General features: G+C 38.8%; 2 protein-coding genes across 7 annotated transcripts in view; one reads left to right on the top strand and one right to left on the bottom strand.

Annotated features, from left to right (window-relative positions):
• Window positions 1-24,755, bottom strand: part of PDCD10 (programmed cell death 10) — a 46,678-nt gene extending 21,923 nt beyond the window's left edge. Inside the window, exons 1-3 of one of the 3 annotated variants that reach the window (XM_089331005.1) lie at window positions 24,668-24,755; window positions 10,321-10,485; window positions 7,385-7,592 (exon numbers count right to left, since the gene is read on the bottom strand). In XM_089331005.1, coding sequence (XP_089187131.1) covers window positions 7,385-7,480 — 96 coding nt within the window. In that variant the 5' untranslated portion in view covers window positions 7,481-7,592; window positions 10,321-10,485; window positions 24,668-24,755. Of the gene's footprint in view, window positions 1-7,384; window positions 7,593-10,320; window positions 10,486-24,315; window positions 24,414-24,667 lie in introns of those variants that run through there. The other 2 variants (XM_008266442.5, XM_070073197.2) reach the window with 2 other exon arrangements.
• Window positions 24,756-25,010: 255 nt separating this feature from the next.
• The window catches only part of SERPINI1 (serpin family I member 1), an 89,136-nt gene continuing 88,303 nt past the window's right edge, over window positions 25,011-25,843 (top strand). The window contains exon 1 of one of the 4 annotated variants that reach the window (XM_070073192.2): window positions 25,011-25,118. The gene's annotated coding sequence lies outside the window, so the exon portion shown is untranslated. Of the gene's footprint in view, window positions 25,627-25,843 lie in introns of all 4 variants that reach the window. The other 3 variants (XM_089331004.1, XM_008266443.5, XM_070073195.2) reach the window with 3 other exon arrangements.

Raw genomic sequence — 25,843 nt, 5'->3', positions numbered from 1 at the left:
AAATCATGTACATGTCCATCTTACCAAGGGTTTTTATGACAGTAGCAAGTTCCGATAATAACATTGTAACAACTATGATTTACTAAGCACTTACAATGGATTTAAGCTTATACAAAAATATAACATCTCCAATCCTCAAAATAAATCTGTAACTAGCTATCATCATCTTCATTTCACAGAGAAAGTTAGTTTGTATAAAAGTATCCAATGTTAAAAAGCTAGTACAGATTCAGGATTCATACCAGATTTGCAGCTCCAAAACCTGCTACAAGTCACTAATTCCAACCTGACTCCCTAACATGTGAGAATTTCACAGTTAACAGCAAAATGAAACTTAAAAAGCTTATTTTGGTGCAAAAAATTTACAAACCCATAGTTTTTGCATAATATGCCTTTCCATGAACCCTTTGAAGACTTCTCATACTCTCTTTGCAGACTGCAGTCTACTCTATCACTGAGTCTCTTAAACCAACACATTCTTTTTACCAAATGCAAAGATGGGATAGCAAAGAGATACAAAGATATACCCTATAGTTCTGGACCCCCAGAAGATCAGCTTAAATAAGCAGTTATATGAAGTGACTAGATCACACTCAACTGAAGTACAAAGTCTTTATAATGATGGGATTTGAACTGGTCATTCCCCCCCCCTCCCCCCAAGAAACCTTTTATTTAAGGAGTACAAATTTTATAAGTACAACTTTAGGATTATAGTGATTCTTCCCACCATACCTGCCCTCCCATCCCGACTCCCACCCTCTCCTCCCTCTCCCATTCCCAGTCCCATTCTCCATTAAGATTCATTTTCAATTAACTTTATACACAGAAGACCAACTCTATACTAAGTAAAGATTTCAACATTTTTTCACACACACAAACACTCAAAAATACTGTTTGATAACAAGTTTTACAGTTAATTCTCATAATACAACTCACTGAGGACAGGGCTCTTGCATGGAAAGTAAGTGCACAGTGACTCCTGCTGTTAATTTAACAATTAACACTGTTATGTATGACATCAGTGATCACCGAGGCTCTTAACATGAGCTGCCATGGCTATGTAAGCCTTTTGAATCCACAATCTCTGTCAGTATTTAGACAAGGCCATTAGCAAGAGGGAAGTTCTCTCTTCCCTTCAGAGAAAAGTACATCCTTTGATGGCCATTTCTTTCCACTGGAGTCTCACTCACAGAGATCCTTCATGTAGGACATTTTTTTTGCCTCAGTGTCTGAGCTGGTCTTTAAATAGTAGGGCCTGGCCTCATGGGAATACCTTTCTTGGAATTTTTCCCATTGTGAGGTTTCTTTGGGGCTCTGTAACACATGGGGACGTGATGATTATGTCTACGTTAGGGAAACCTAAGCATTTCCATTTTGTATCTAGTACTTTTAACTGAGTTCAGTGCCTTTTTTTTTTTTTTTTTTTTTTTTTTGGCTAGGGTATCTTTAAAGAACCAATGCAGTAATTTTTCTCAAGTTATTGATAGCTCATAATCCATATTTTGGGTCTAAGAGAAAAGAAACATACAACCACATTTTACGTTAATGGATGTCAAGACAGGGACAGATAATGCTTGGGCCTCATACATATCTGACTTCCTTGTCACCGGTAAAAGAGGGAAAGAAAACCAGAATGAGTGAAAAGCATAACATCTCATCCCACCAAGAAGGAAAAGTATCTGCTGACACACATTTGGAAAGAACAGACAGATTGGAGGAAGCTAACATTAGGTTTTGCCTCAGTTCCACATACTGCCTACTCAGTTTTATGAACTCCTTTGGCTCATAAACTGTTTCTATTCTTTGCAGTTTTTGATAGCACTTAATATCAACTGCAAACTTCTCTAATTTACATTCTTTGGTTGATTTGTGAAAATATTTTAAAAGCTCACACATTAATTTCTAATCCACAGAGATCTTATTTAATAAATTGCTTCTTCTGGAAATATCAGTTCATTCTTACACTTTTCTAGCATCAAGCTAGTGTCCTAAATCCGCAACTAAAAAAAAAATCCACTTTGTCTTTTGCTCAAGTTTGAAAGAGTCTTTCATAAAATCTTGTGTCTTTTTAAAGGTCAAAATAATAAGCTTAACTGGTTCTGAATTGTCTACAAATCCACCTGTTTTTTCAAAGTTAGGTAAGATGTGATATTCCCATGTTGATAATCCTGTCTCTATACCCTCTTCACAAAGATTACAGATCCTGTTTCCTTTTTTTTTGTTTGTATAAGATTTATTTATTTATTACTTGAGAGTCAGAGTTACACAGAGAGAGGAGAGGCAGAGAGAGAGAGGTCTTCCATCCCATGGTTCACTCCCCAACTAGCCACAACGGCCGGAACTGCACCAATCTGAAGCCAGGAGCCAGGAGCCTCTTCCAGGTCTCCCACACAGGTGCAGGGGCCCAAGGACTTGGGCCATCTTCCAGTGTTCTCCCAGGCCATAGCAGAGAGCTGGATGGGAAGTGGAGCAGCAAGGACTGGAACAGGCATCCATATGGGATGCCAGCACTTCAGGCCAGGGCATTAACCCGCTGCGCCACAATGCCGACCCCGATCCTGTTTCTTAAAAGAAATTAAACTGGACCAAGTCACAATAACGTAAACGCCAACTACATCTCCTATGATACAAATAAGAATGAAGTGCATTAGGTAGAAAAGTACGTATGTCAGAGGAACAGAAGTATAGGTGAAAGGGACTGCCCACTTGCTTTTTAACTGCCACAGAGAAAGCAAATTGGCTGTGTTGTGAACATACTAAGTTCACAAATGTTTCTCAAAGAGTCAGTTCTTGGGACTGCTAAGCTGTCTGGAAAAAAAAAAAAGGAAAAAGGTAAGCAGAGCCACCTAACTAGTCTAAAAACATTCCATTAAAACATTGCTTGCAAGCATACCAATTTCTATGGTCTGATAACAAATTGTGTCAGAAAATATACGTGAAAGACTCTAACACTTACTGTGTACCCAGTACTATGCTAAACATTTTATAATACCTTAACTCATTTATTTCAGAGCTGTGAAAATTAGTATACTATTGTTCATGTGCACTTTACAGATAAGCAACAGAGACAAGGTTATTCAGCCTAGTGGGTGGAGAGCAGTAATTCAAGTATAAAATGCTAGGGCCAGTGCCATGGCGCTCTAGGTTAATCCTCTGCCTGTGGTGCCAGCATTCCATATGGGTGCCGGTTCTAGTCCCAGTTGCTCCTCTTCCAGTCCAGCTCTCTGCTGTGGCCTGGGAAGGCAGAGGAGGATGGCCCAAGTGCTTGGGCCCTGCACCCGCATGGGAGACCGGGAGGAGGCACCTGGCTCCTGTCTTCGGATCGGCATAGCTCAAGCCTTTGCAGCCATTTGGAGGGGTGAACCAACGGAAGGAAGACCTTTCTCTCTGTCTCTCTCACTGTCTGTAACTTTACCTGTCAAATAAATAAATAAAAATCTTTAAAAAAAAAACAAATATAAGATGCTAACTACGATCATATCTGGATGATGGGATTACATTGTGAAGCACGTTTATAAAAGTCAAAGTTTGAGGTCTGATTGTTTTTCAACAGAAAAACAAACAAAAAAAAGTTAATTAGGTAAAGCTGGAGAAATATTACCAGGTATCATTGTTTACTAAGAATAGTTACAAGCTGCATATCTGCCAAGAGTCAATTAGATGCTTCTGCATGCAAGGATACTATTTATTCAGAAGTATACTTTTGTGTGATCTTTAGTTCCCAAATTATTTATTTCTGAAAACATGACAAATCTTGCTTCAGAAACCGTATTTCATCTTAAAACAATTCCTCTAAAAGGTCATACAAAAAGACTCCCAGTTTAACTTCTCTTGGAATGAAGAACTGAATCACAGCTCTCTCCTTCGTATATGAAGAATCAGTAAGCAATAATAGCTACATGAGAATGTGATCTAAGACTTGGCATGTTTCTAGAAAGCGTCCATCCCATTATGCAAGAAGACGACCTATTTCACTGTAATTTACAACACAACCAATATACTTGGACTCTGAACTCCACAGCAGCTGATTAAACAAGAAGTCTACTCCTTCTCAGCTGTCTGGCGTAGCTTTATTAAATCTAGCCAAGCATCAAGCTCCCAGAATTCCATAAATAACTTTGCCTTGTAAGCTGGAATAACAGTACTAAAATTTTGCCAGTTTTAAGGATGTCTTACTAGCTAAAAATCCTTTAAAAAGACATTTCTGGACTACCATGGTAGCTATTATAGATCTAAAAACAAAGAATAAAAGAATAATCTTTTTAATTCTTACAATACGTTATAGACAAGATTTAGTGAATCATTTAGCTTCAGAATACAACATTCTTCCTCACTGTGGTACTATTATTTTCAGGTAGGTTAATTTGACAATCGATTTTATCTTTAAATCTGAACAGCACAGTAAAATAGAGCCAAACTAAGCTAGAATTTCCCCATTAGTACATTTACAGAGAAATTCATGAATGAATCACAGTTAGATATTAATATTTAGTTGTTCAGGTATCTTATTTGCATAATACAATCACACATTGGAATGAACAGAGAACAATGCTAGAATGGAATGAGGTAGTTTGTAACTAAACACTTCACACTTGAAGGTACAATAATTACTTATCCCATTCCTAAATGAAGACCTAGGCATTTACTATGCCTAAACCTCTACAGTTCTGAACATGTTTGAATACACCACAACAGAAATAATTTTTTTTAAAGTTTGATAATGTGATGTCAAATCAGCAAATTCAATTTGAGTTTCAGACATGACGATTTGCTGCAGTGTATCTCAGCCTGTCACTTTCAGTCATTTCGTTCTCAAACTTAACATCTTACAAATAGCTCTCAGATGTAGCAATGCTTGCTAATTCTGGGTCCATTAATCTATACAGGAAAATACTTCAAAAGCTTCATAGGAAATTTGATAAATCTATATTCAAAAAACTTTTTAAATCTATGCATAATTTATTCATAATTGGAATTTTTCCATATCTTTTTGATGATCCTTCACAGGCAGAGATCTCAAAAATTTTTACAACAAAATAAATATATTTTAATTTGATTTTCTGTGAACTTTGTGAAGTACTCTTGTATGTTTTCAGATCTCATTGGAAGAGAATCACTGTCATTATTTACAGAAGAGATTACTGGTCCATTTGTAACAACTTCTTTTTATTTCAAGTTAATGTCCCTTACACTTAAATAAAATAAGAAAAAGTTTATCAATATTATTACAAATTTCATTTTTCCAGAATGCCACAGAACTCTTTTGCAAAGTCAAGATTCAAATAATAGCCATTTTTTCTATCTACAGAAAGACCACTCAAATTGCTAGAATAATAGTTTTTTTCATTTACTAGGAGTTCAAAGTGAAGATTTACATGTAAATTTTTCTCCTTCCAAGTAAAGACTCAAAATATCATATAAATACAGAAAATTCTCCCCAACAATTTTGCCCAACAGCCCAAGTCAGGTACATAGACGTGAAGCTGGAGTACTTCAGGGTAAAAATGCGATAATAGTTCTTAGAGTATCTAGGAAGTTCAAACTCTAATTATCATCAAGATAGGTCACTCATCAGTTTTCAGCGACTATCTGCTTACCTCATTGTTGCTACAAAAATAATTAAATAATTAGTTTGCTTAAATATCTTTGTTCCCTAATAGTCATGAGAACAGACATGCTGTTTTTTTTTTTCTTGTTCATACCTCCAGACTCTAACAGAGTATTTGCAAGTAAATACTGAGAACTGAAGCACCTGCTTCTAGTTATAGCTACTTGCAAAACACAAATAAAATATCAGAACAAAACTAGTGGAATTATTCCCTAAAGTGTTGGCTACAGCTACCATAGATAGGTACTAAAGGAGTGCCTCCAATACTAACGTGGTAGCTACAGAACAAGAACAGGGTTTTCAAAAGACGCTGCAACACTCCTAAACTGCCCTACTGCCTATACAGCTAAGTTTAGTCATGAGCCTAAGATCATGCAAATGAGATGTAAATAGAGTTCCTTTCAAAAGGAGTATTTTAAAGAAGTGAACTCAGTTGGAAACAGAATCCCACACTCTGTTACACTTTCTACCCTTCCAGATGAGATAGTTCAGGACATGATGATGATGATGATGATGGAGCATCAGCAATTACCCTGTGTGGTGAGGTGACCTTGATAATGGAAGCTGAAGAACAGTACCATGGAACAGATAAGAATCTAAGTTTCTAATGATATTGAATCATGGTAATACTAGCCCTGGAGCACTTGGCTCTAGAATCTTCCTTGTTATGTTACAGAGCCACCATTTTTAATTTTCCTTTGTGATCATCAAACCTAACACTATTTAAATGTCAAAAATTCCAAAATGTATATCTAAACTGGGAACTAGATCTGTAGTTTTCATAGTGAAGTGGATAAATATATCATTCTGATGCCAAGACTTATGATCATAACAAGTATCAACTACAAATCCAATAATGTGGGAAAAATGGTTCTGAAATCTCAAATCTTGCTCTAATAAAAATATTTTACAAAAGAGGATAAAAAATTAGAAATGATGAGGGCTTGCAGCCATAATAGGAATAAGGTTAATGATACTGAAAGCTAATTAGATTATACTAAAGTAGCAAGGAAAAGTAATTATTAAACAAAAAAGGCTAAATCCCCTGAATTTCTAGTCAAATGATCTACAGATGATTTCAGATTTGGGTAATTTTAGGAAATAATTTCAATTTTAGGGCTTCACCATTAGAGAGAGAGGGATTAATTAAATGATCTCCAAGTGCTTTCTAGCTCCAGAATCCACTACATACCTTGATAAATTAATTTAAAAGAAAAATCTAAAATGTACTGACATTAGGTCCAAGACAATTCCTCCATCACAAAAGCAACCACATCTTCTCCAGATACTGAGCAATGGTATCTTCTAAACAGAAATAACAAAAACGCTTAATAGGATTTTCCTGCCTATTCCTGCTAGCTACCTACCTTGAATGTAATTACCTCCTATTCTTCAACTGTCTCTTATTTCTCTCTTTCAGATCTTACCATATAGGTTTCTTCTTCAAAAAGCCTGTCCTGACTCCTAAAATGTCCTGCTATTTTTTTCTTAGTTAACATTTTTTTGGACTTCATTGTACTTACAACAATTTTTGATTTATTTGTGCTTTCATTCAATGACCAACTCTCCCACTATGATGCAACCTTTAGAAGGGAGTCATATATTTGTTTGGTGTGGTTTTCACTGTATTATGCCCTGACATAATGCCTAGCACATAGATGTAGTTCATTTATCCAAGTATTTTATATGTGAAAGGATAAACAAGCAATAAATGATGCAGTGATGCAGGCATTCAGGAATTGCACAGATCACATGTGGCAATGTTTATTCACTTACCTCATTAAACACAGGATACATAACTGCATAGAGAGGCATAGAAACCATGGAAGTGGTCTCAGCTTCATTCTTCATCTCTTCCATTGTCATCCTCATTCAAAAGCCAACTACAGTAGAAAAAGCAGTGCTAAAATGCAGAGGAATCTTCATTCACTGCAGTGTTTCTTTTCTCTCTTGGTGTGAAATGGGGAACAAAACATACACTGACCTAGTGAAGGAGGAACAGAAGACAGCAATTAACTATATTAAGGAAAAACAATAAAAATCAATAATTTTCCTCTCCAAATTATAGACGTCCTAATTTATGGAAAACTCATTTATTAGTATATTTTACCTGAACCCTGCTCAATAAGACATCTAGCTTTTCCTCCACAAACTCAAATATTGCCTCTTCCCACTGCTTACCTTCCCCTGGTTAGGTACTACTTCACAAAGCAGTGATTCAAGAACTGCTTTAACTTGAACTTAACAGTTCTCTATGGGGGTCGGCACTGTGGCACAGCGGGTTAACGTCTTGGCCTGAAGCACCAGCATCCCATATGGGCGCCGGTTCTAGTCCCAGCTGCTCCACTTCCCATCCAGCTCTCTGCTATGGCCTGGGAAAGCAGTAGAAGATGGCCCAAGCCTTTGGGCCCCTGCACCTGCGTGGGAGACCTGGAGGAAGCTCCTGGCTCCTGGCTTCGGATCGGCGCAGCTCCGGCTGTTGCAGCCATCTTGGGGATTGAATCAGCAGATGGAAGACCCCTCTCCCTTTCTCTCTCTCTCTTTCTCTCTCTCTCTCTCTGCCTCTCCTTCAATGTGTAACTCTTTCAAATAAATAAATAAATAAATCTTTAGAAAAAAAAAAGTGAGAGAGAAAAAAAAGCTTACAGATGCTCAAAGTTTTGGGTTCAAATCAAGAATTCAACAATATCAAGACATTGTTTTGAGAGTTTTAGAAATATGCTCCTTTTCAAAATACAACTACTTATTTCCTTTGCCAAGGTAAAAAATATCCCCAGTCATGAAGTGAAAGAGTATTAGTAGTGGCAAATCTGTATTAAACAAATTCATTAATACTGAAAATTTAATACTACTTAAAAAGCATTTTCATACATAAAATAATTTTTACATGAAGTTGGTCCTCACAGTAACTTACTTTACAGCTATAACTTCATTTTTACAGATTCGAAAGCAGGCTCAGATTATAAATAACTTGCCTAAGATCACACATGCAGAGATCTAAAACTTGATCTCAGGACTTTAACTCTACATTAGACAACCTCACATCACAAAACCAAGTTTAAAGTGGAAATAAAAATAAGTCCCACAAACCCCACCCACCATCACCACTTCCCCAATAAAGTATTTGGGAGTTATTTTTTCACTAATAGATGTATGAGCTTTGTGGTGCAATAGGTTAAGTCAGCATTCCATTTTGAAGCCCCGGTTTGAATCCAGCTTCTCAGGTTCCCTTCCAGCTTCCTGCTAATCCATATGGGAAGGCAGAGGAAGATGTGAGAAACCAGGATAGAGTTCCTGGCTCCAGGCCCTGGCCTGCCCCAGTCCTGGCCATTGTGGCCATTTGGTGAGTGAACCAGCAGATGGAAGATCTCTTTCACTCTCAGTCTCTCCATCTCTCATTCTGTTATACTCTGCCTTTCATGGAGAGGTTTTGTTTGTGTCTGAGCTGAAAATTGCTCCCACACTTCTCAAAACAACAAAAAGCCAATTCTTAAATTTTATTCTATAGGGCAAGAGAAAATCATTACTTGATCCGATGTAAGTACATGCTTTGGTCAAAGGGACAATGGAAGAGAAACTGAAGGCAGTGACCTGATATATCACTGTAAGAGTCAAACAAGGCTGGAATAATCATGAAGAGGAAATAGCTACATACTCATATTAACTGGTGTCCTGTTGTTCCTATTTCACTAATTAATATGACTCTTGGTGATCCACTTTTCCACCTAGAAATGAACTGAAAATACTATTCCATAATAAATTTGAACAAAGAGAGGAGCTAAAATGCAGTGATGCCAGTCAAAATGAAAAGGATGGAATGACTGTAGAGTATGAAGAGCAGAAGACATATTATCAATGAAAATGCAAATGAGATACAGCAAAACAAGGACTAGCAACAGAACTTTAACAGCTACCTCATTCAATTACAGAAAAAAGTATCTTAATAAGGGAAAACAGAAAATGAAAACTTTTGATTGCTATGGGAGAATTGGGAGAGAGAATCAGCATCACAAAAAAAATAGGAGTTTCAAAGAGAAGGTGGCCAAAATTTGTAAATGCTGTTGAACATGGACAATAATAAATGAAATACTAATAGGGATAGCAGGCACAATGGAATCACTTTTTGTTTTTTATTCTTTTAAACACACATGCACATCACTGCAGATACAAAAGCTGACAGTTAAGTGGCTAGTCACTTTCAGAATTCTTGATGACATCTCTACCTAGATACGCCAACAAACTTGTTCAAATACTTAATTTTTACCTTTTATAAATACATTGAACTTTTTTAAAGTTGCATTTTATAAATCTCTCCTCTAAGACTTATTTTATAGTACTATCAGCTGTCCTTTGTCATCAAAAAGAACAGTATTTTAACAGCATTATAAGCTAATAGTAGGTGGCTGGTCAATACCACATAGAACTACCTTCTAATATTGTTTCTATGGAAAATGCTCCAATTAGTCAATTTAGAACTCAACACTGGAGAAAACACAATCACAATCCTAGTTTAGGAAGGTACTCACTACTTCAATAGCATTTACAGGACATTAAAGTCAACACTACCAATAAGAATTTTAAATATTGAATTATTCTCCCAGTTTTGATTCAACTGTAAGTTAAAATATGTTTCTGTCATTCTTTCCAGTTGTATTTTAAGTTGAAATGGTTCAACAAGGATCAGATGAGCTGAGTGAGATGTGAGGCCTTACCTTCCCCTTTGACAGGATCCCTCCCTTTCAATTTAGTGGCACATTAGCAAAGTTTCAGCCTTTTCAGTATACTGGGTTCTGGGATGAGTGTTGATCATGCAGATGAAGACAGTTGAAGATCACTGGCTCCAAGGGCCTTAAAAAGTGATCTCATCCACCCCATATCTACAGTAAAAACCAAAGTACAAAAAGGGTGCAGTGACTTTCCCCTGGTCAATTTCTAGCTAAAAATAAGCAGTGAAAATGTGAGAGACTGTTATGGTGACAACAATAGCAAGAACCACTTTATCTTCATTTCAGATGTGTTGCTTTGGGAGAAAATTTTACAGTTCAAAGCAAGATTTGTGTTTGATCAATTAGCATCCACAGAATCAAAAAGAGACAGAGAACCAGAACTGGAGATGACAAGATCTTAAACATAAACTTGTAAACAAAATTTTCTTCAAACACCCCTTGTGATTTTGGGAACTCAAAATAGATTACAAGAAACCTTCTCATTTTATACTTTTTCCCTTATTTCCTTAAAGATATTCAAAACAGCACTGCTAACTTCTAACACAAGATGAATCAGCTTTAAATATCTTCTTGGGCTGACGACTATTATTGCTTGGTTAGAGTGAGAAGGCAAAAAGAAAAAAAAGCCCCTGCCATTCTACTGCCAAACTCTAAGACTTGGTGTATCGGTACCCTGCTCTACCAACTAGAGTGTGCTCATTTAAAGAGCTACACTCTTTCTATCTCAGGGCTCAGAATCAGCACTTCCTTAAACAGTCTCACTTTAGTCCGTCTGGGGCATGAGATAACTCTAGCACCAAAGTTATTTTACTCCCAAATAAAAGGAGTGGCCAAACAGAAGTTCTTGTTACTGGTATATGCAGTTCTTTGGTAGAAACAAGGCTTCCTAAGTGAATTCTACACTTACAATATGAATAGATGGGTATTCTGTTGTTGTTGTCTTTCTCTACAGGTTCAATGCAGCACATAGCCCTTCACTTGGTCTCAAATTCTTATAATTCCCACAATATCCCTTCCTAAAAAGGAGGCTATTCATTGATTATTTACTTAAATTTTCAACAAAATGCTCATGAACATTAAAGAGTTTATTCATTCTAGATAGGAATAGGGTTAGAGTTAGGGTTATTTATATTCCCATTTACAAGTATTTATGTTCCCACTTATAAGTGTATTTCTTTCTACTATAAAGACCGTAGAGTCAGCACAGCAGGCACATAGCAGATACTTAATTGCTGTTAAATAAATGAATGAGATAAGAGAAGGGTAATTTATAAGTTGAATCAGTCTTGCTAATACTCTTCCAATATCAAGGTTAGCAAAATAAAAATAAACATAAAATCTAAAATGTCTAGACTCATTCATAATTAATTAGTTTTTAACTTAAAAAAATTATTTGGGAGGCAGAGGGAGAAAGACAAGACTACGCTGCCATCAGCTGGTTCACTCCACAGATGCCTACAGTGGCTCTGGGCTGAGCCAGGGGTCAAAGCAAGGAACTCAATTCACATCTCCCGAAAGAGCCGCAGGAATCCAATCACTTGGGTCATCATTGCTACCCACTGGGGTAGACAGTTGAAGATCACTGGCTTCTTAGCAAGAAGCTGCAGTCAGCTCCCTAAACCAGGTGGGTATCAAACCCAGGCACTCAGATTTGGACACAGTTATCTGAATGAAAAACATCTTAATTTCTAAGCCAAATGCCCACCCCTTACTTTGTTAGCCATTCCAAGCTCTTCCCACTATAGCAAACAGAGAATACAACCTTCAAATGATTACAAATAAAATCAGGATTCCAACAAAAGAAATTTACAAGGAAATCAAGTAAAACTCTCAAGGTAACAGTGAACAAGTGTTTCAGTTCCTAAATGTTGGAAGATCTGAACTATCACAATTTCAGTCCCTATTAAAAATACTTATTTGGGGACTGGTGTTATGGCATAGTGGGTTAAGCCACTGCTTACCACACTGGCATCCCCTATCAGAGCAATGGTTTGAATCCCAGTTGCTCCACTTCCTATACAGCTCTCTAATGCACCTGAGAAGGCAGCAGAAAATGGCCCAAGTTCTTGGGTCCCTGCTACCCTGTGGGAGACTGGGATGGAGTTCTGGGCTCCTAGCTTTGACCTGGAGCAGTCTCAACCATGGCCATCTAGGGAGTGAACCAGTAGATGGAAGATCTCTATCTTTCTCTCTACCTCTTTCTTGCTCTCCTGCTCTTACTCTGTCAAATAAATAAATAAATAAATCTTTTAAAAGTGCTCATTTGCAAGATTGTTCATTCCAAACCTCCAGGGAAGATTCCAGGGATCTGCATTTCTGACAGGTAACTCAGATGATTCTTATAAACATGTCAGGCTAGGAACCATAGGGATGGCAAGCACAGTGGTTAGAGTCAGAAAAACTAGCTGCTAAGACCAATCTCAGGGATATGGATGAAACTGTTTGACTAAGCACCTGAGTTTACAGTTCAAATTTTGTGGAAGTCTCACTTATATCATATGCCTTATTTCTCTATTAGAAACAAAAAGAGGGTGAAACTGTATAATCTTAAAGGCCTTGATACTCAAAGATTTCATTACTGGTTATCTATTGTAAGTTCAAAAGTAATTTCATGGGAATTTTTTTTTAAAGAAGCCTCACATTAGATCATAAAAACTATTTAAAAATTCGAGTAAAGATGTCCTTCCCAAGAGCTGGTTGATTCAGTGTTTCAAATAACTGACAAGCCATTGCTTCCTCTCAATATGAAAGCATCAAGAATCATACCCATCAGATTCCTAGACAAACTAGATTTTTTTCCAAGATTCTCTAAATCACAACCTATCTATTTCACACAGATGGAAAGGTTGGCACTTGCTATCATAACCTTCACATCTTTTAGGGCCTTCTCATGTTGAAATGCTATAGCTATTTCCAAATGAGATAAAAGATTTAGAGGAGAAAGCTAGTTGAGAAAAGCGGGGCAGCAGAATGCAGTAAGTGAGGGATGCTACTGAGACTAAAATGAACTTAAGTCTTTAGAATATATATTACCTCTCTCTCCTTCCTTCCTCTTCAAATTTTATTTTCTATAATTCAAGGTCTTCCATTCTACAGGTTTTCTTAATAAGGTTATGCATAACTTAAACCTCCCTGAACATGCACTAGTCAGTTTAGTAAACAGATTTTTGCATTTAAGGGACATCTAGAAATAATCTCCTGTTCATTTGTGTAATTTATAGCACTTTGACTATATATGAAAAAGCACCTTCTCTCTGAGTATGTCACTTCACCTTTCTATGCTTTAGCTTCTTTTTAAGACTGAGAACAATGGAGCTGTATACCTAAAAGAGATATAGTTAAAATGAGGCAATTTCTAAACCAAACAGAAATTCTGTTAAATGGCTTTAGGTTATTAAGTACTGTATTTCTGCACTTTTAAACAACTACATAACTAAAGTAGACATTCCAAAATGAACTCTCACTTCATTGGGAAGTTTAACCCCCTCAATCAAACCTAGAAAGGCACCCTCTGTTAAGCCACATCTTCCAGGTAGCTGATAGTACTAACTGGTTCAAGAGCTCTAGCTTTGTTTTTTTCTCAAGATAAAAAAAAAAAAAAGACAAAATCTTCAACATCTCAACATATACAACTGATAAGAAAAGTATCTGCTAAGCCATTAAGAAGTCACAGAGGTTCTACCTAAAACACCATCTCAACTTCAATTAAAATGTCTTTGAGGGACCTGCACCGTGGCTCACTTGGTTAATCCTCTGCCTGCAGCGCCGATATCCCATACAGGCACAGGGTTCTTGTCCCGATTGCTCCTCTGCTGTGGCCTGGGAGGGCAGTGGAGGATGGCCCGAGTGCTTGGGCCCCTGCACCCACATGGGAGACCAGGAAGAAGCACCTGGTTCCTGGCTTCGGATGGGCGCAGCGCCAGCCGTAGCGGCCATTAGGGGAGTGAACCAACGGAAGGAAGACCATTCTCTCTGTCTATAACTCTACCTGTCAAATAAAAAAAAAAATGTCTTTGAAAACAAACACTGGAAAATGAGAGCACCATGCTTCATGATGGAAAAGTACCTAAATGAAAAGTGCTATAAATGTGACTCCATCAGCTTTATCATTCACTGTCAATCGGAGTATGTCTGTAACAGATAGGTGTTCCTTAACTGAAGAGCAGAACTGGCTCTAAACATATGCCTATAAATCAGTCATTTCAAAGCAAAAATTTATTTTTCTATAGAGAGTTAAGGTTCTAAGAAAAACTTCAAAGTCTACAACATTACCTAAAGTCAAATAAGAATAGAAGTGTTTGAGTCATACCCAGCAACATTAAGAACACTGTTACATGAGAGGTGGGGATAGTTTTCTTATGACATGGGACTAATACCTCTCACTTAAGATTGTTGTGAATATTAAATGCAGTTACAGATGAAGTGTTTAGAAGAGTGCATGGCACACAGTAATTATTCAATATTAGCTATAATAATTAAGCACAGAAAAATGCACACACAGTCTAATCTAGGATAACAAGTTCAGGTCTCTCTCGAAGGCAGGCCTCCTCCACAACTCTTGAAAGCCAGATAAATGAAGGAAGAATATTTGGAAACTCTTTATGATAGTAGACTTTCTTAAAACAAAACCAAAAACTTTTAATAAAATCCTATATATGAGAACAAACACACTAAATTGGTCATTCATCCAATAAACATATTAAGCAACTATTTTACCAGCCCCTCTCTTTCACAGGAGCTCCTAAACACCTCCTCCTCCATATCTGAGAACCACTACCCTAGAACAATCGGGACAAAAACATTTTCACCAATGCATTATGAAGAATAAACATGAGTGACCCTAACAGTAAGGTTAACGGCTAGCAAAGGACATCTGGATCCATATTTTTTCATGCTTGAGTTCCAGTTTTCAAGCTCTAAAGAGTAAATTTACCCTTACTATTGTCACACATGCTAATGAGTCCAAGAAACTTAAATGTGAAGACATTTAAATGTGAAGAGATTTTAAAAGCAAAAATAGCCATTATATATTATCTAATTCGCTCTCCAAGTTTTATAATTTAGAGACAAAAATCCAAAGAAATTCACATTAAAAAACAAAGGTGGGCACTGTAGTGGAGTGGGTTAAGCTGCAGCCTGGCACACCTTTCTGTGATGCCTGCATCCTCTGATTGCCAATTCAAGTCACAGTTACTCTGCAATTCTGATCTAGCTTTGTGCTAATGCACCTGGGAGGCAGCAGATGGCTTAAGTACCTGGTTTCCTGCCACCCACATAGAAGACCTAGATGGACTTCCTGGCTCCCAGCTTAGGCCTAGCCCAGTACCAGCTGTTACAAGCATTTGGGGAGCAAACCAGTGGATAGATGGACGGATCTATCAGTCCGCCTTTCAAATATAAATAAACCTAAAAAAAAAAAATGGTGATATGTATTTTAACCAAACATGCTATTGCGGCCTATTGTACTTTAGCAAGATAGTCTGCCCATCTGACCTACTACTAGTAGACTAACCTACCATCTGTGTCATCCATAGCTCAACCAGCATATAGTCAAGAACTCCAGAAACAAAATACAAGTATCTAGAAACTGAAGAGGGCATGTGGCTGTTTCAATAGAGGCATTAGAACACACAGCAGCACAAGTTTGTGGATCTCCAATTTGGTCAGCTGAGATCTGACACCGTAAAAGTTCACTCCATCACGTCAAGTGTACACTCTTACATATTTTGGGGGATGCTGTTTCTTAATACTGAAATTTATAAAATAGACAGGAAGTAATTATTTTTTTCCACATGCAAATGTACCTTATAGAGCAGGATAAATGCTCTGATTTCTAACAAAAAGACCCAAGTTTGGTTTTTTTGCTCAGTTATGTAATACTACTTAAATAACTTAATCTCTCTGAATTCAGTGGGAAATTAATGTAAGTACTCACCTCACAAGGTTGAGTACTGAATGTATATAAAACAATACAGTGGCTGGTATGCCTTATAAACAATTCATTTTGATACTGATATTTTATATAAAATTCTATGAACATGACATGTGAAAGGGCTGTAGCTAGGGTAAGACAAACCAGACACCTAGAGCACAAACTCTGACTTTCTTGACATGCTGGGTTAGTGCCTTCTTAAATTTTGCACCTTAAGTGTCTCTCTTGCCTCATCCTAGTTCTGTACCTACACAGTATATACAAGTATGGTCTTAATATTGATATCACAATGTCATAAAGACCACTTATACACCATATTTTCACAACCTTTTCTTCCCCATTTGCCAAAATGGTGTGTAAATTATTTGGGTCACCAGAAGTCACATATACTCATATCATCCAAAGAAAATTACTTAGTTTTGTAATACATAAAGGAATTTGGCCATCTGATGCATTTTACAACTATTTGTCAGGCTGCTTTAAAATCACTCTTCATTGTCTTAATGTACATGGGTCAACTTACTAAAGGAAGACATGGCCCAGAAGCAGGCTGGGTAGCAGAGTGAAATCAAGACAGGATCAATGACCTTCTTGAGATAATTCATAAATGGAGATAATCTATATAAGATAATCAAAGGTTAACAACAGAATCAAAGAGCTCATTACCTCGGAATTAGCTGATGGGAAGTGGGAGGAACAATAAAAATAACAACTGGCTCCTAAAATAGTCTGAAACAACTAGTTCAGGGAGAAAAACAAACATCGCCTTATAGTTGTGACAATCCTTACATCTTTTTACCCTATTCCAATGTCTACATTTTGCTAAATCCTGGTCTGAAATTTTGACAGGAATGCTTGGAAGGCAGGACATAAATCTGTCCCCTTCCACATGTCCATAGTTTGCCCCTAAATTTTCAATCTTTTGTGGCTCATAAACCAAATAATGCCTAACTGAATGGCCAGTTAGTATTTGAGGTGCATGTCTATTTCTTAATTAGTATTTTTGTTAATTCTACAAAATAAAGTAAAAGCTTCCCTTTAAAATCCCTCAGAAACTAAACAAAACAAGAGCCCTCAGAGTTCTTTATGCGTCTACGTACAACTGAAGGAATCTGTACTACCTAGAGTCTGTCTACTTGCTCTGCATCATTTATAATCTTAGATGCTACTATTTAATTCAACAACTGCCTGACTCTTCTAACTAACTGCCCAAGATCTACTATAAAAACATATATTCTCTTTGGCTTACAAAAGTTTTTATAACAAAAACACTTCCACAAGGCACTAAATGTTAATATTAGCCCCAGATAACAAAATCGCCTCTGGCTCATGTGTTTAACATTGGGTGCCAATGAAGCAAAGGTTCTATCTTGATGATACCATTTAATTTCACCTTTAGCTCCCAACTGATCTTAAATGCAAATGCTATCAGTCACAAAAAATGAGGGAGACAGAATGGTTATCTCTTTATATTATATTTACAGTTCCTCCCCTAATCTTCACTTTGCACAAGTTTAATTCATTTTCTAAGGAAGTATATTCAAAATTAAGGTAGCATCCTGGAAGTACACCAACTTTCAAACATACCAAAATGCCAATGTTAATATGGATAAAAACATCCACAAAGCATGTCTGAATAAAAGACTACAGCATTATTCAAAATCCTTTGGAATTAAGAGAGTCTTGTGACAATCTGAAAGGGTATAGGGAGCAGTTGCTGCCTAAAGGCTGGGTCTGACTCATTGAACATTCCCAACTGGCTTTAGCTGTAGTAACTTATATAACTCCGGGATGACAGCAAGGGTGTAACATTGTAGGATCTTGTCATTCCTTAGCTCCAACCTCAGTTGGATTCCAGGTCATTCTAACCTAAGATCAGATGGCTGGCTGAGTAAGGCAGGGAGAGATATTTCAAAGTGGAACCAGAATTCAAATTTCTTCTTCTCAGCAATGGCCCAAAACTATCAAATGAGAAAGGCTAAATGCCCATACGATGAACTTCCATCCCCCTTTTTTTTTTATCTAGTAAAGTATAAACTCCACAAAGAGAAATTTTATTAATTTTTGTATTTCTTAACATGTAGCATAGTACTCTGCATAGTCAAAGTCAGCAAAGGTGTTGGAGACTTCGTGATGAAAAGTCAGATGTAGTCCACGCCCTTGAGGATGTACAGTCTTGCAGGGAATAGACAGCAAAGAAATACAATGACATGTCAGGATGCTGTGTTGTCTAAGACTCCAGGGAGCACATCTGTGTGATGTTATACACTCACTTACATAACTTATACAAGTTCAAGGTACAAAATTTTTTTATAGAAGACAAAAAAGAAAAACACTGAAGTATATAGGTGATACTAATTCCATTCCATCAGTCCCAGAATGAGAAAGTTAAAAGACACATGGATCTGCTACACGCCTAACAGACTGAAAGCCACTGGACCTCTCATAGTGAACAGCTCACACAGCAACTATGACTAACTACATGTATAATATATGCATTTCTTTTCTAACATGGTCTGAGTAACAAGTCAAGTACTTCACATAGCATTGAAAGGAAAACTAATCTATTCCAACCATAAAGAAAAACTGTCTACATTAAGGCTGTCAGTCAACAGATTAAAAGTCAAGTTTGAATAGTAAGGAATATCTGCCCGCTACAATAAAGATAGTCTGTCACCGCAATACTAAGGTTAACTGTCTCCAATGGAATTCGATCACTAACATCATGTTTACTACAATGGCTAAAAACATGATCTCTTGAGTCAGCAGCCTAGATTCAAACCCTAATTCCAAAGCAATTACTGGTCTTGTGACCTTGAGCAAGTCCTTTAACCTCTTTGTAGTTTCCTCTTTTTTTTTTTTTTGGACAGGCAGAGTGGACAGTGAGAGAGAGAGACAGAAAGAATGTAGTTTCCTCATTTACAAATGGGGATAATAGTGCTCTACCTCACAGGATTGTAAAATTACATGACATCACTTAAAAACCTCAGCATGAGGCCAGTCACTCAGCTATTACTTCCTAACTTCTGGCCAAGGTATCAGATACCAGTTCTTTCCAATGTAGATTTAAGGTAATTTCACACATACTATATACTCAATAAATACATGGTAAGTGGATGAACCCAAGGATTATTACTATGCAACTTAGACTTACCTCTGGCAAACTTATTTCCAAGGGACTGGTCTGACTAAGTGGCAATGACTACCATTTTATATGTTCCACTCTTGTTACCCAGTAAGTCCTCGGTTTGCTCTATTTCCTTTCTCTCCATTTCCTCTCTCTTCTATAACCCATATAGCAACATCTAATTCTAGGTAACAGTGTAAGAATAAAATTGAAGAGATTCAAATCATTTTTAGGTAGTTACAAATCTGGTTATCCATGTCAAAAACGAAGGGTTACCTTGAAAAAATAAGATATTAACATCACAATATACCCAAGTTATATTTAAATTTTTTAGGGTAAGTGAGAAAACAACTTCATAGAAACAAAAATGAACCACCAAACCACACTGCTTATGGTCAGCAAATAAAATTTTTCTCATTGCTGCAATAAAGATGCTTTCATTTTTTACACTGTGTGTTCATGCATGAATATACAGTCCTAAAGCATAAGCCTCTAAGACTGCAACTTTGACATTACAAAGGCAGTAACATACATAATCACACTATTTAAATTCTACATCACTTTTAGTTTATATATTACAGGGAAACAATTATTTAACAGAGAACTGGTCTAAAATCTTAGTAACATTACCTATCAAAATAATTTTAACACTACAATAACATGAATATAAGAAGTAGTACATGAAGGGCTGGCACTATGGCATAGAGGACTAAGCCTCCACCTGCAGTGCTGGCATCCCATATGGGCAATAGATCCTGTCCTGGCTGCTCCTCTTCCAATCCAGCTCTCCGCATATGGCCTGGGAAAGCAGTGAAAGATGACCCAAGCGCTTGGGCACTTCTGCACCCCTGTGGGAGACCTGGAAGGGGCTCTTGGCTCTGAATGGGTCCAGCACTGGCTGTTGCAACCATTTGGGGAGTGAACCAGCAGATGGAGGACCTTTCTCTTTGTCTCTCCTTCTCTCTTTAACTCTCTCTCAAATAAACAAACAAAATCTTAAAAAAATAAAATAAAATAGTACATCAGTTCTATCTTCCACATACTGGGTATGCTAAGTAAATACGAAAATTTTATCCACCATCCAAATGACATTAGAATTGACTTTTAAGAAAGTTAAGTTTAAGACTTAGTAAAGAATTATATTCAGTAACAAAAACGGGGAGGGTTATCAATTTTGAAGCCAAATACCAACAATCGCTTTTTCAGTATCTTATGGAAAAGTGAATCAGAAAATCCACGAATATATATAAGGCTACAGCAAATTAGGGCTGTTGAATTTCTTCCATTACTGTGGTACTGTAACAGGCTATAAAATTTGTTTTCAAAACCAAAACCTAACAAAATGTATTCCTTAAGTCTCTTGACTTAAGGCAAATAATACATTACCTGAAGATCCTCTCAATAGTAATGAATTTTTTCAAGAAGCCCAATATACAAGTTACTCTGAAACAAGAAATACTCAATTTCACAAAGTCACCTTACAGAAAGCAAGTGATTAATAAATATAAAATTGACAGGAAGATAGTTAACAACAAGCAAACAAGCAAGCAAACAAAAAGATAAAGAGACAAGGGAAAAAGCACCATCATTTCCATACAGAAAGCTCCCTATCCTGATTTCAGAAACCTCAAATACAAAATGAAGATCATTCTAAAATTTTTATTAAATATCTGTAAAGAACGCCTTTGTATCTATTCTTTAAATTTCTTAAGCATGTTCCCACATGCTTCAATCCTTTATGTAGGCAGGAAGCTTATCTCTTTTATTCATTTCTGAATTTCTGTTTCTAGCAAAGTGACAGAAACACTGTGAATGAATATACTCATTTATTCATTCAGCAAATATTTACTGAACACTTACATCGTGCCATGTACCATTTAAGTACAGGAGTAGGATACACGACAAATCAGAGAGCCCTGCTCAGGTAGCTTAAAGTCCAGTGAGAGAAACAAATATTTACCAAATAAATCAGAAATAATTAAGATCCTCTTGTGATGATGCCACAAAGCAGTACAGAGTATAGTGAAGATACAGTGGAGACCTATTCTGGTTTTGGAAAGGAGCAGTTCAAGGTTAGGGAAGGCTCCCTTTAGGAATGACATTTAAAATGAAACTTGAAAAGTGTCTAGGATTTGGTCAGATTTGAGAACAGTCCAGGCAGTGAAACAAAACATGTGCAAAGGCCCTGAAGTCAGTAAGGACTTAAGTATTTAGTAACTGAAAGGGCTGACAAATGAGAAAGGCTGGAAATCAAAGCATATTGTCAACAGTAAATAAGAGTCAAAAGGGTTATAACCTTTGAACATTTAAGTCACGTTATGTGTTTTCTCACCAAAAGGAAATAATCTCAGAAACTAAGTCCTATTCCATAATATTAAAGATGCAGTTAGAAGATCCAGATTACCCATGCCTTGTTCCCACCAGTTACCAGCTACATGACCTTGAGCAAGTAAACCCAACTGAATCTCTTCAGTCTTTTTAAAAAGGCACTCAACCTATGCCATCTACTGAGACTACAGTGATAAATACAACATGGCCTCTCTTCTTCTATTTGTAAACCCCAAAATGAGAACAAATGTGGATAACAGTAAAGTGCACACAGATGCACACATCACTCTGTGAACTCTCTTAATTATCCAATATGCAAATGATCACTGTACTCAAGCATGTGGCCGGAAGATGATAAATGTAAGAGAAACATTCCAATGACATTCCAGCAGAGGTGAAATATCAAAACTGAAATGAATCTCAGAGATACAGAAAAATTCATGGTAAACTGAACCAAGAACAAAAACTGATATATGCTGAACAAGTAAATTATATTAACTTCACTTATTTCCAGAATTTCTCTAGTTCAAAAACTCTTTTCATAACCACACAGCTGCATGCCAAAAGTCAGAACTCATTTCACACCGTGCCCAACAAAAGCAAATATTTACACTGCCATCTAGAAAATGTATTAACATTCTTGCTTACCACCACTTACTAATGCATCTATGGTCTACTTAAACTACTTCACCTTTCTAATTTGACACAAAGCCAGTTAACTCCACACAATTTTCCACCTGTTTGGTTGACTCTTCCTTACAGGTGCACTATTTTGCTTATGGTGCTTATTATTCTCGATTTCACTTGATTCTATACTATCATACCTCTCCTTCCATTTTAAAGTTGTATCAATTTCCAGACCATCTTAACTTCCATAATATGGGAATATGATACATTTGATCCTAGAAAATATTGCTGCATTTAAAAATTACACACATTGCTAACATTAATATTTATAGTGTGTTCAAAATACAATGTATTTCAATGATCAACTTAGATAACAATAAACCATGACAGATGATTGCCAACTGCAAATAGAATATTTATGAATATAAACTTAATGTGAAAAAATCCTGACATCAATGAACATATTCCTACATTTCTATTAAAAAAAAAAAAACTATTCAGTATTAATACTGAGGAGCTGTCCTGGGTCGTAACAATTACAGGAGATAAGACTGGGAGAGGTGCATTAGTTTCTACTCCATATGAAATGTGTCCTGCTTTTCCATTCTTTAATACAAACTAAGAATGACTTAAAAGTCACAGATAGGGGCTGGCACTGTAGCGCTGCAGATTAAAGCCCTGGCCTGAAGCGCCAGCAGCCCATACGGGTGCCAGTTCTGGTTCCAGCTGCTCCACTTCTAATCCAGCTCTCTGCTATGGCCTGGGATAGCAGTAGAAGATGGCCCAAGTCCTTGGGCCCCTACACCCACGTGGGAGACCTGAAGGAAGCTCCTGGCTTCAGATCAGCACAGCTCCAGTGGTTGTAGCCATCTGGGGAGTGAACTGTTGGATGGAAGACCTCTCTCTCTGTCTCTACCTCTCTCTGTAATTCTTTCAAATAAATAAAAATAAATCTTTAAAAAAATTTAAAAAGTCACAGATGATGCTGAGAAAATTAAAATATGTAAGAGCCTCATTCTTTTATTTACACACACACACACAGAATCAAAGAGGGGAAAAGCAAATGAATCTCAAAAATATGTTACCTCCAAGAAATGCAATGTTATCTTCTTTTCTAGTAATGAGCACACTAAACTCTCCTTAATGCTGCATTATTTGAAACAAAAAAAAAGTGTACAGTAAGTTTTGTTAAAGAATTCCATCCCCACTGTTCTCAGTTTTACAACATGAGAGTGGAAAAACCACCTAAGGCAGGAAGGGAAAGAATATATCCTTTTCACAGTAAGGATGGAATACACTGTTTAAATGACTTTCTCCTATTTCACTATCTACTTTTAAAAATGGACTGTGGGAGAAGTCGATCGTTAATATAGCCCCAATAAAGGACAAAATACGTAACTGATACTGATCCTTTTTACTTTTCAAAAAGGTCAGAGAAAGTGCTTCAGTGAGGAATTTCACCCCAGTTTAGAAAAAAAAGAGAGAGAGAGAGGAAAAAAAAAAGTCACCCTTCAATCACTCATAGCTTCTTAGAAATCCATAAAATACCATTACTGTGTCACTTCCTCCACCTTCCTCAAGAAACACGGCCCGTCTCCGCACTTTGTGACTCCGCCGGCATCTCTGTCCTGTTCAGGACCAAGTCCCTGCCTGTGTGACCTTGGGCACGTCATTTACTCCCTCAATTTCTTCAACAGCATCCTGACGGGAAAGCTCTTCGAAAGCAGTTCCAGCCGTAAACAAACCTATCTTGGGTATCACACCCTCAACAGGGTCGAGCGGTTCTGCTCAGGGACCCCATCTCAAAACACTCAGAATCCGCCGATCTGTCAACATTTGACTCTTCCTACTCCGTTCTCCTTTTCCTTCAAAGGGCATAACCCCAGTCACCCCGGAGCGAAGACTTCCAAGCAACCCCTCCTTCCCCAGCCACACTTACGAAGCCAGGGGGAAACAGCAGCCTCACCTCTCCTGCCCCAAGCCACACCTTCGGAGGACCCCACCCCAGGCACATCCGCCCTCTCTCCTCTCGGGGGGAACCAGAGGCCAACCTCGCCCTTCCCCTCCGCCCCCACCTAGAGCACACTTCCTGGAGGCGTCCAGGCCCGAGCGGGGCGGGCAGGCGGCATTTACAAACCCGCTTTACGCCACTCGCGTAGGGTAACCTCGCTTACGCCCATAGGGCCCCGCTCCCAGCCCCGTCCGCTCCGCCAGCCAGTACCAAGCCCGAGTGCCTCAGCCCCGGCCCCTGTGTGACCCCAGACCTCTTCCACCGCGCGCGGAGACACGGGGATAGGGGCAGAACACCCGCACCTTACCGGCAACTGAGGCACTGACTTCACTTCCCACCTTTGGAGCCCTCTTCAACTCCCGGATCAATTCACTCCGGCGACGCCGGAAGGACCCGAGAGGAACCAGGCGTTGTCCGGAATCCTGCCCAGCCGGAGAGGCGCAGTGGCCTATGGGGACTCGTAGTCTCGCTCGCCGGCGTCGTCTGCAATTCCTGCGCTCCTAGGACTACACTTCCCGGCAGGCCATACGGCAGAGCCTAAGGCGATGGGTGGGGACACTCGTAGCCAATAGTAGGAGAGTTCCCGGCCTTTGCGGGAGGAGGTGAGAGGGAGAGAGAGGGTGCCAGGCTAGGGGAGGAAGGGCGGGGCCGGCTCTCACCTGCGCCAATCAGGGTGCAGGGTCGGCCCCGTAGGCGCCTCACCCAAGGAGGGGGCGGGCTGCCGGAGGAGAAGACGGAAGCGGGTGGGGGGGCCCGAGGTAGGGAACGTGGGGCCGGTGGAATGGGTCTGCAGCGCGGGCAGAGAGGGAGCCTGGAGTGCAGGGAGTGCGGGGACGCTCCGCGGCCGGGATAAGCAGCTCCGCCAAGCCCCAGACCCGCAGGTTGGGGAGCGATGGGCTGAGCCTGGGCTACCTGCGGAGGCGCCAGGGCGCGGCAAGGGAACAAGTCCAGGTGTGAGAGCGGGGAGAGGGTGGGAGGAAAGGGGGACCCCCGGTACGAGGGAAGCGGCTGGAGCAGCTTCCAAAGTGCAGGGAGCGGGCAGGGACCCGGGCGGCAGCAGCAGGAACAGCAGGGGGAGGAGCAACAGCTGCCCAGTTCGCCAACTGGAGGAGGGAGAGGCGGAGCTTGGGTCCCGGTGGAAGCCGAAGGCGCAGCCTGGACCGTAGTTTCCCGGGAGAGACCCGAGCAGGAGCGGGAGCTGAGCGGAGTGCAGTCCCTTCGAGCCTCAGCTCCAGCCGTCCGCCGAGGGTGGCAGGTGTGCGGGAGGTAAGCGTGGGCGCGTTTTCCGGGGCGTCCGCACACTGCCCGGGAGGAAGCGTCTTTGCACAGCAGTTGCAGCAGGGCACAGCTCAGACCGTCTGCCTTCGGCTGGAAAAACCGGGGCAAACCCTTTCGGGTGAAAGATGCACATTTTTGGACTTTGAGGAGGAAAAAAAAAAAAAAGAAAGAAAGGTCGCTTGACCCTGGGTATAAAGGGTGTGGT

The sequence above is a fragment of the Oryctolagus cuniculus genome, chromosome 4 (assembly GCF_051225735.1).
Source record: "Oryctolagus cuniculus isolate XC-2025 breed Fujian yellow rabbit chromosome 4, ASM5122573v1, whole genome shotgun sequence".
NCBI lineage: Eukaryota > Metazoa > Chordata > Mammalia > Lagomorpha > Leporidae > Oryctolagus > Oryctolagus cuniculus.
The sequence above is the reverse complement of the archived record's forward strand: the minus strand, read 5'-3'. Positions and strand labels throughout refer to the sequence as shown.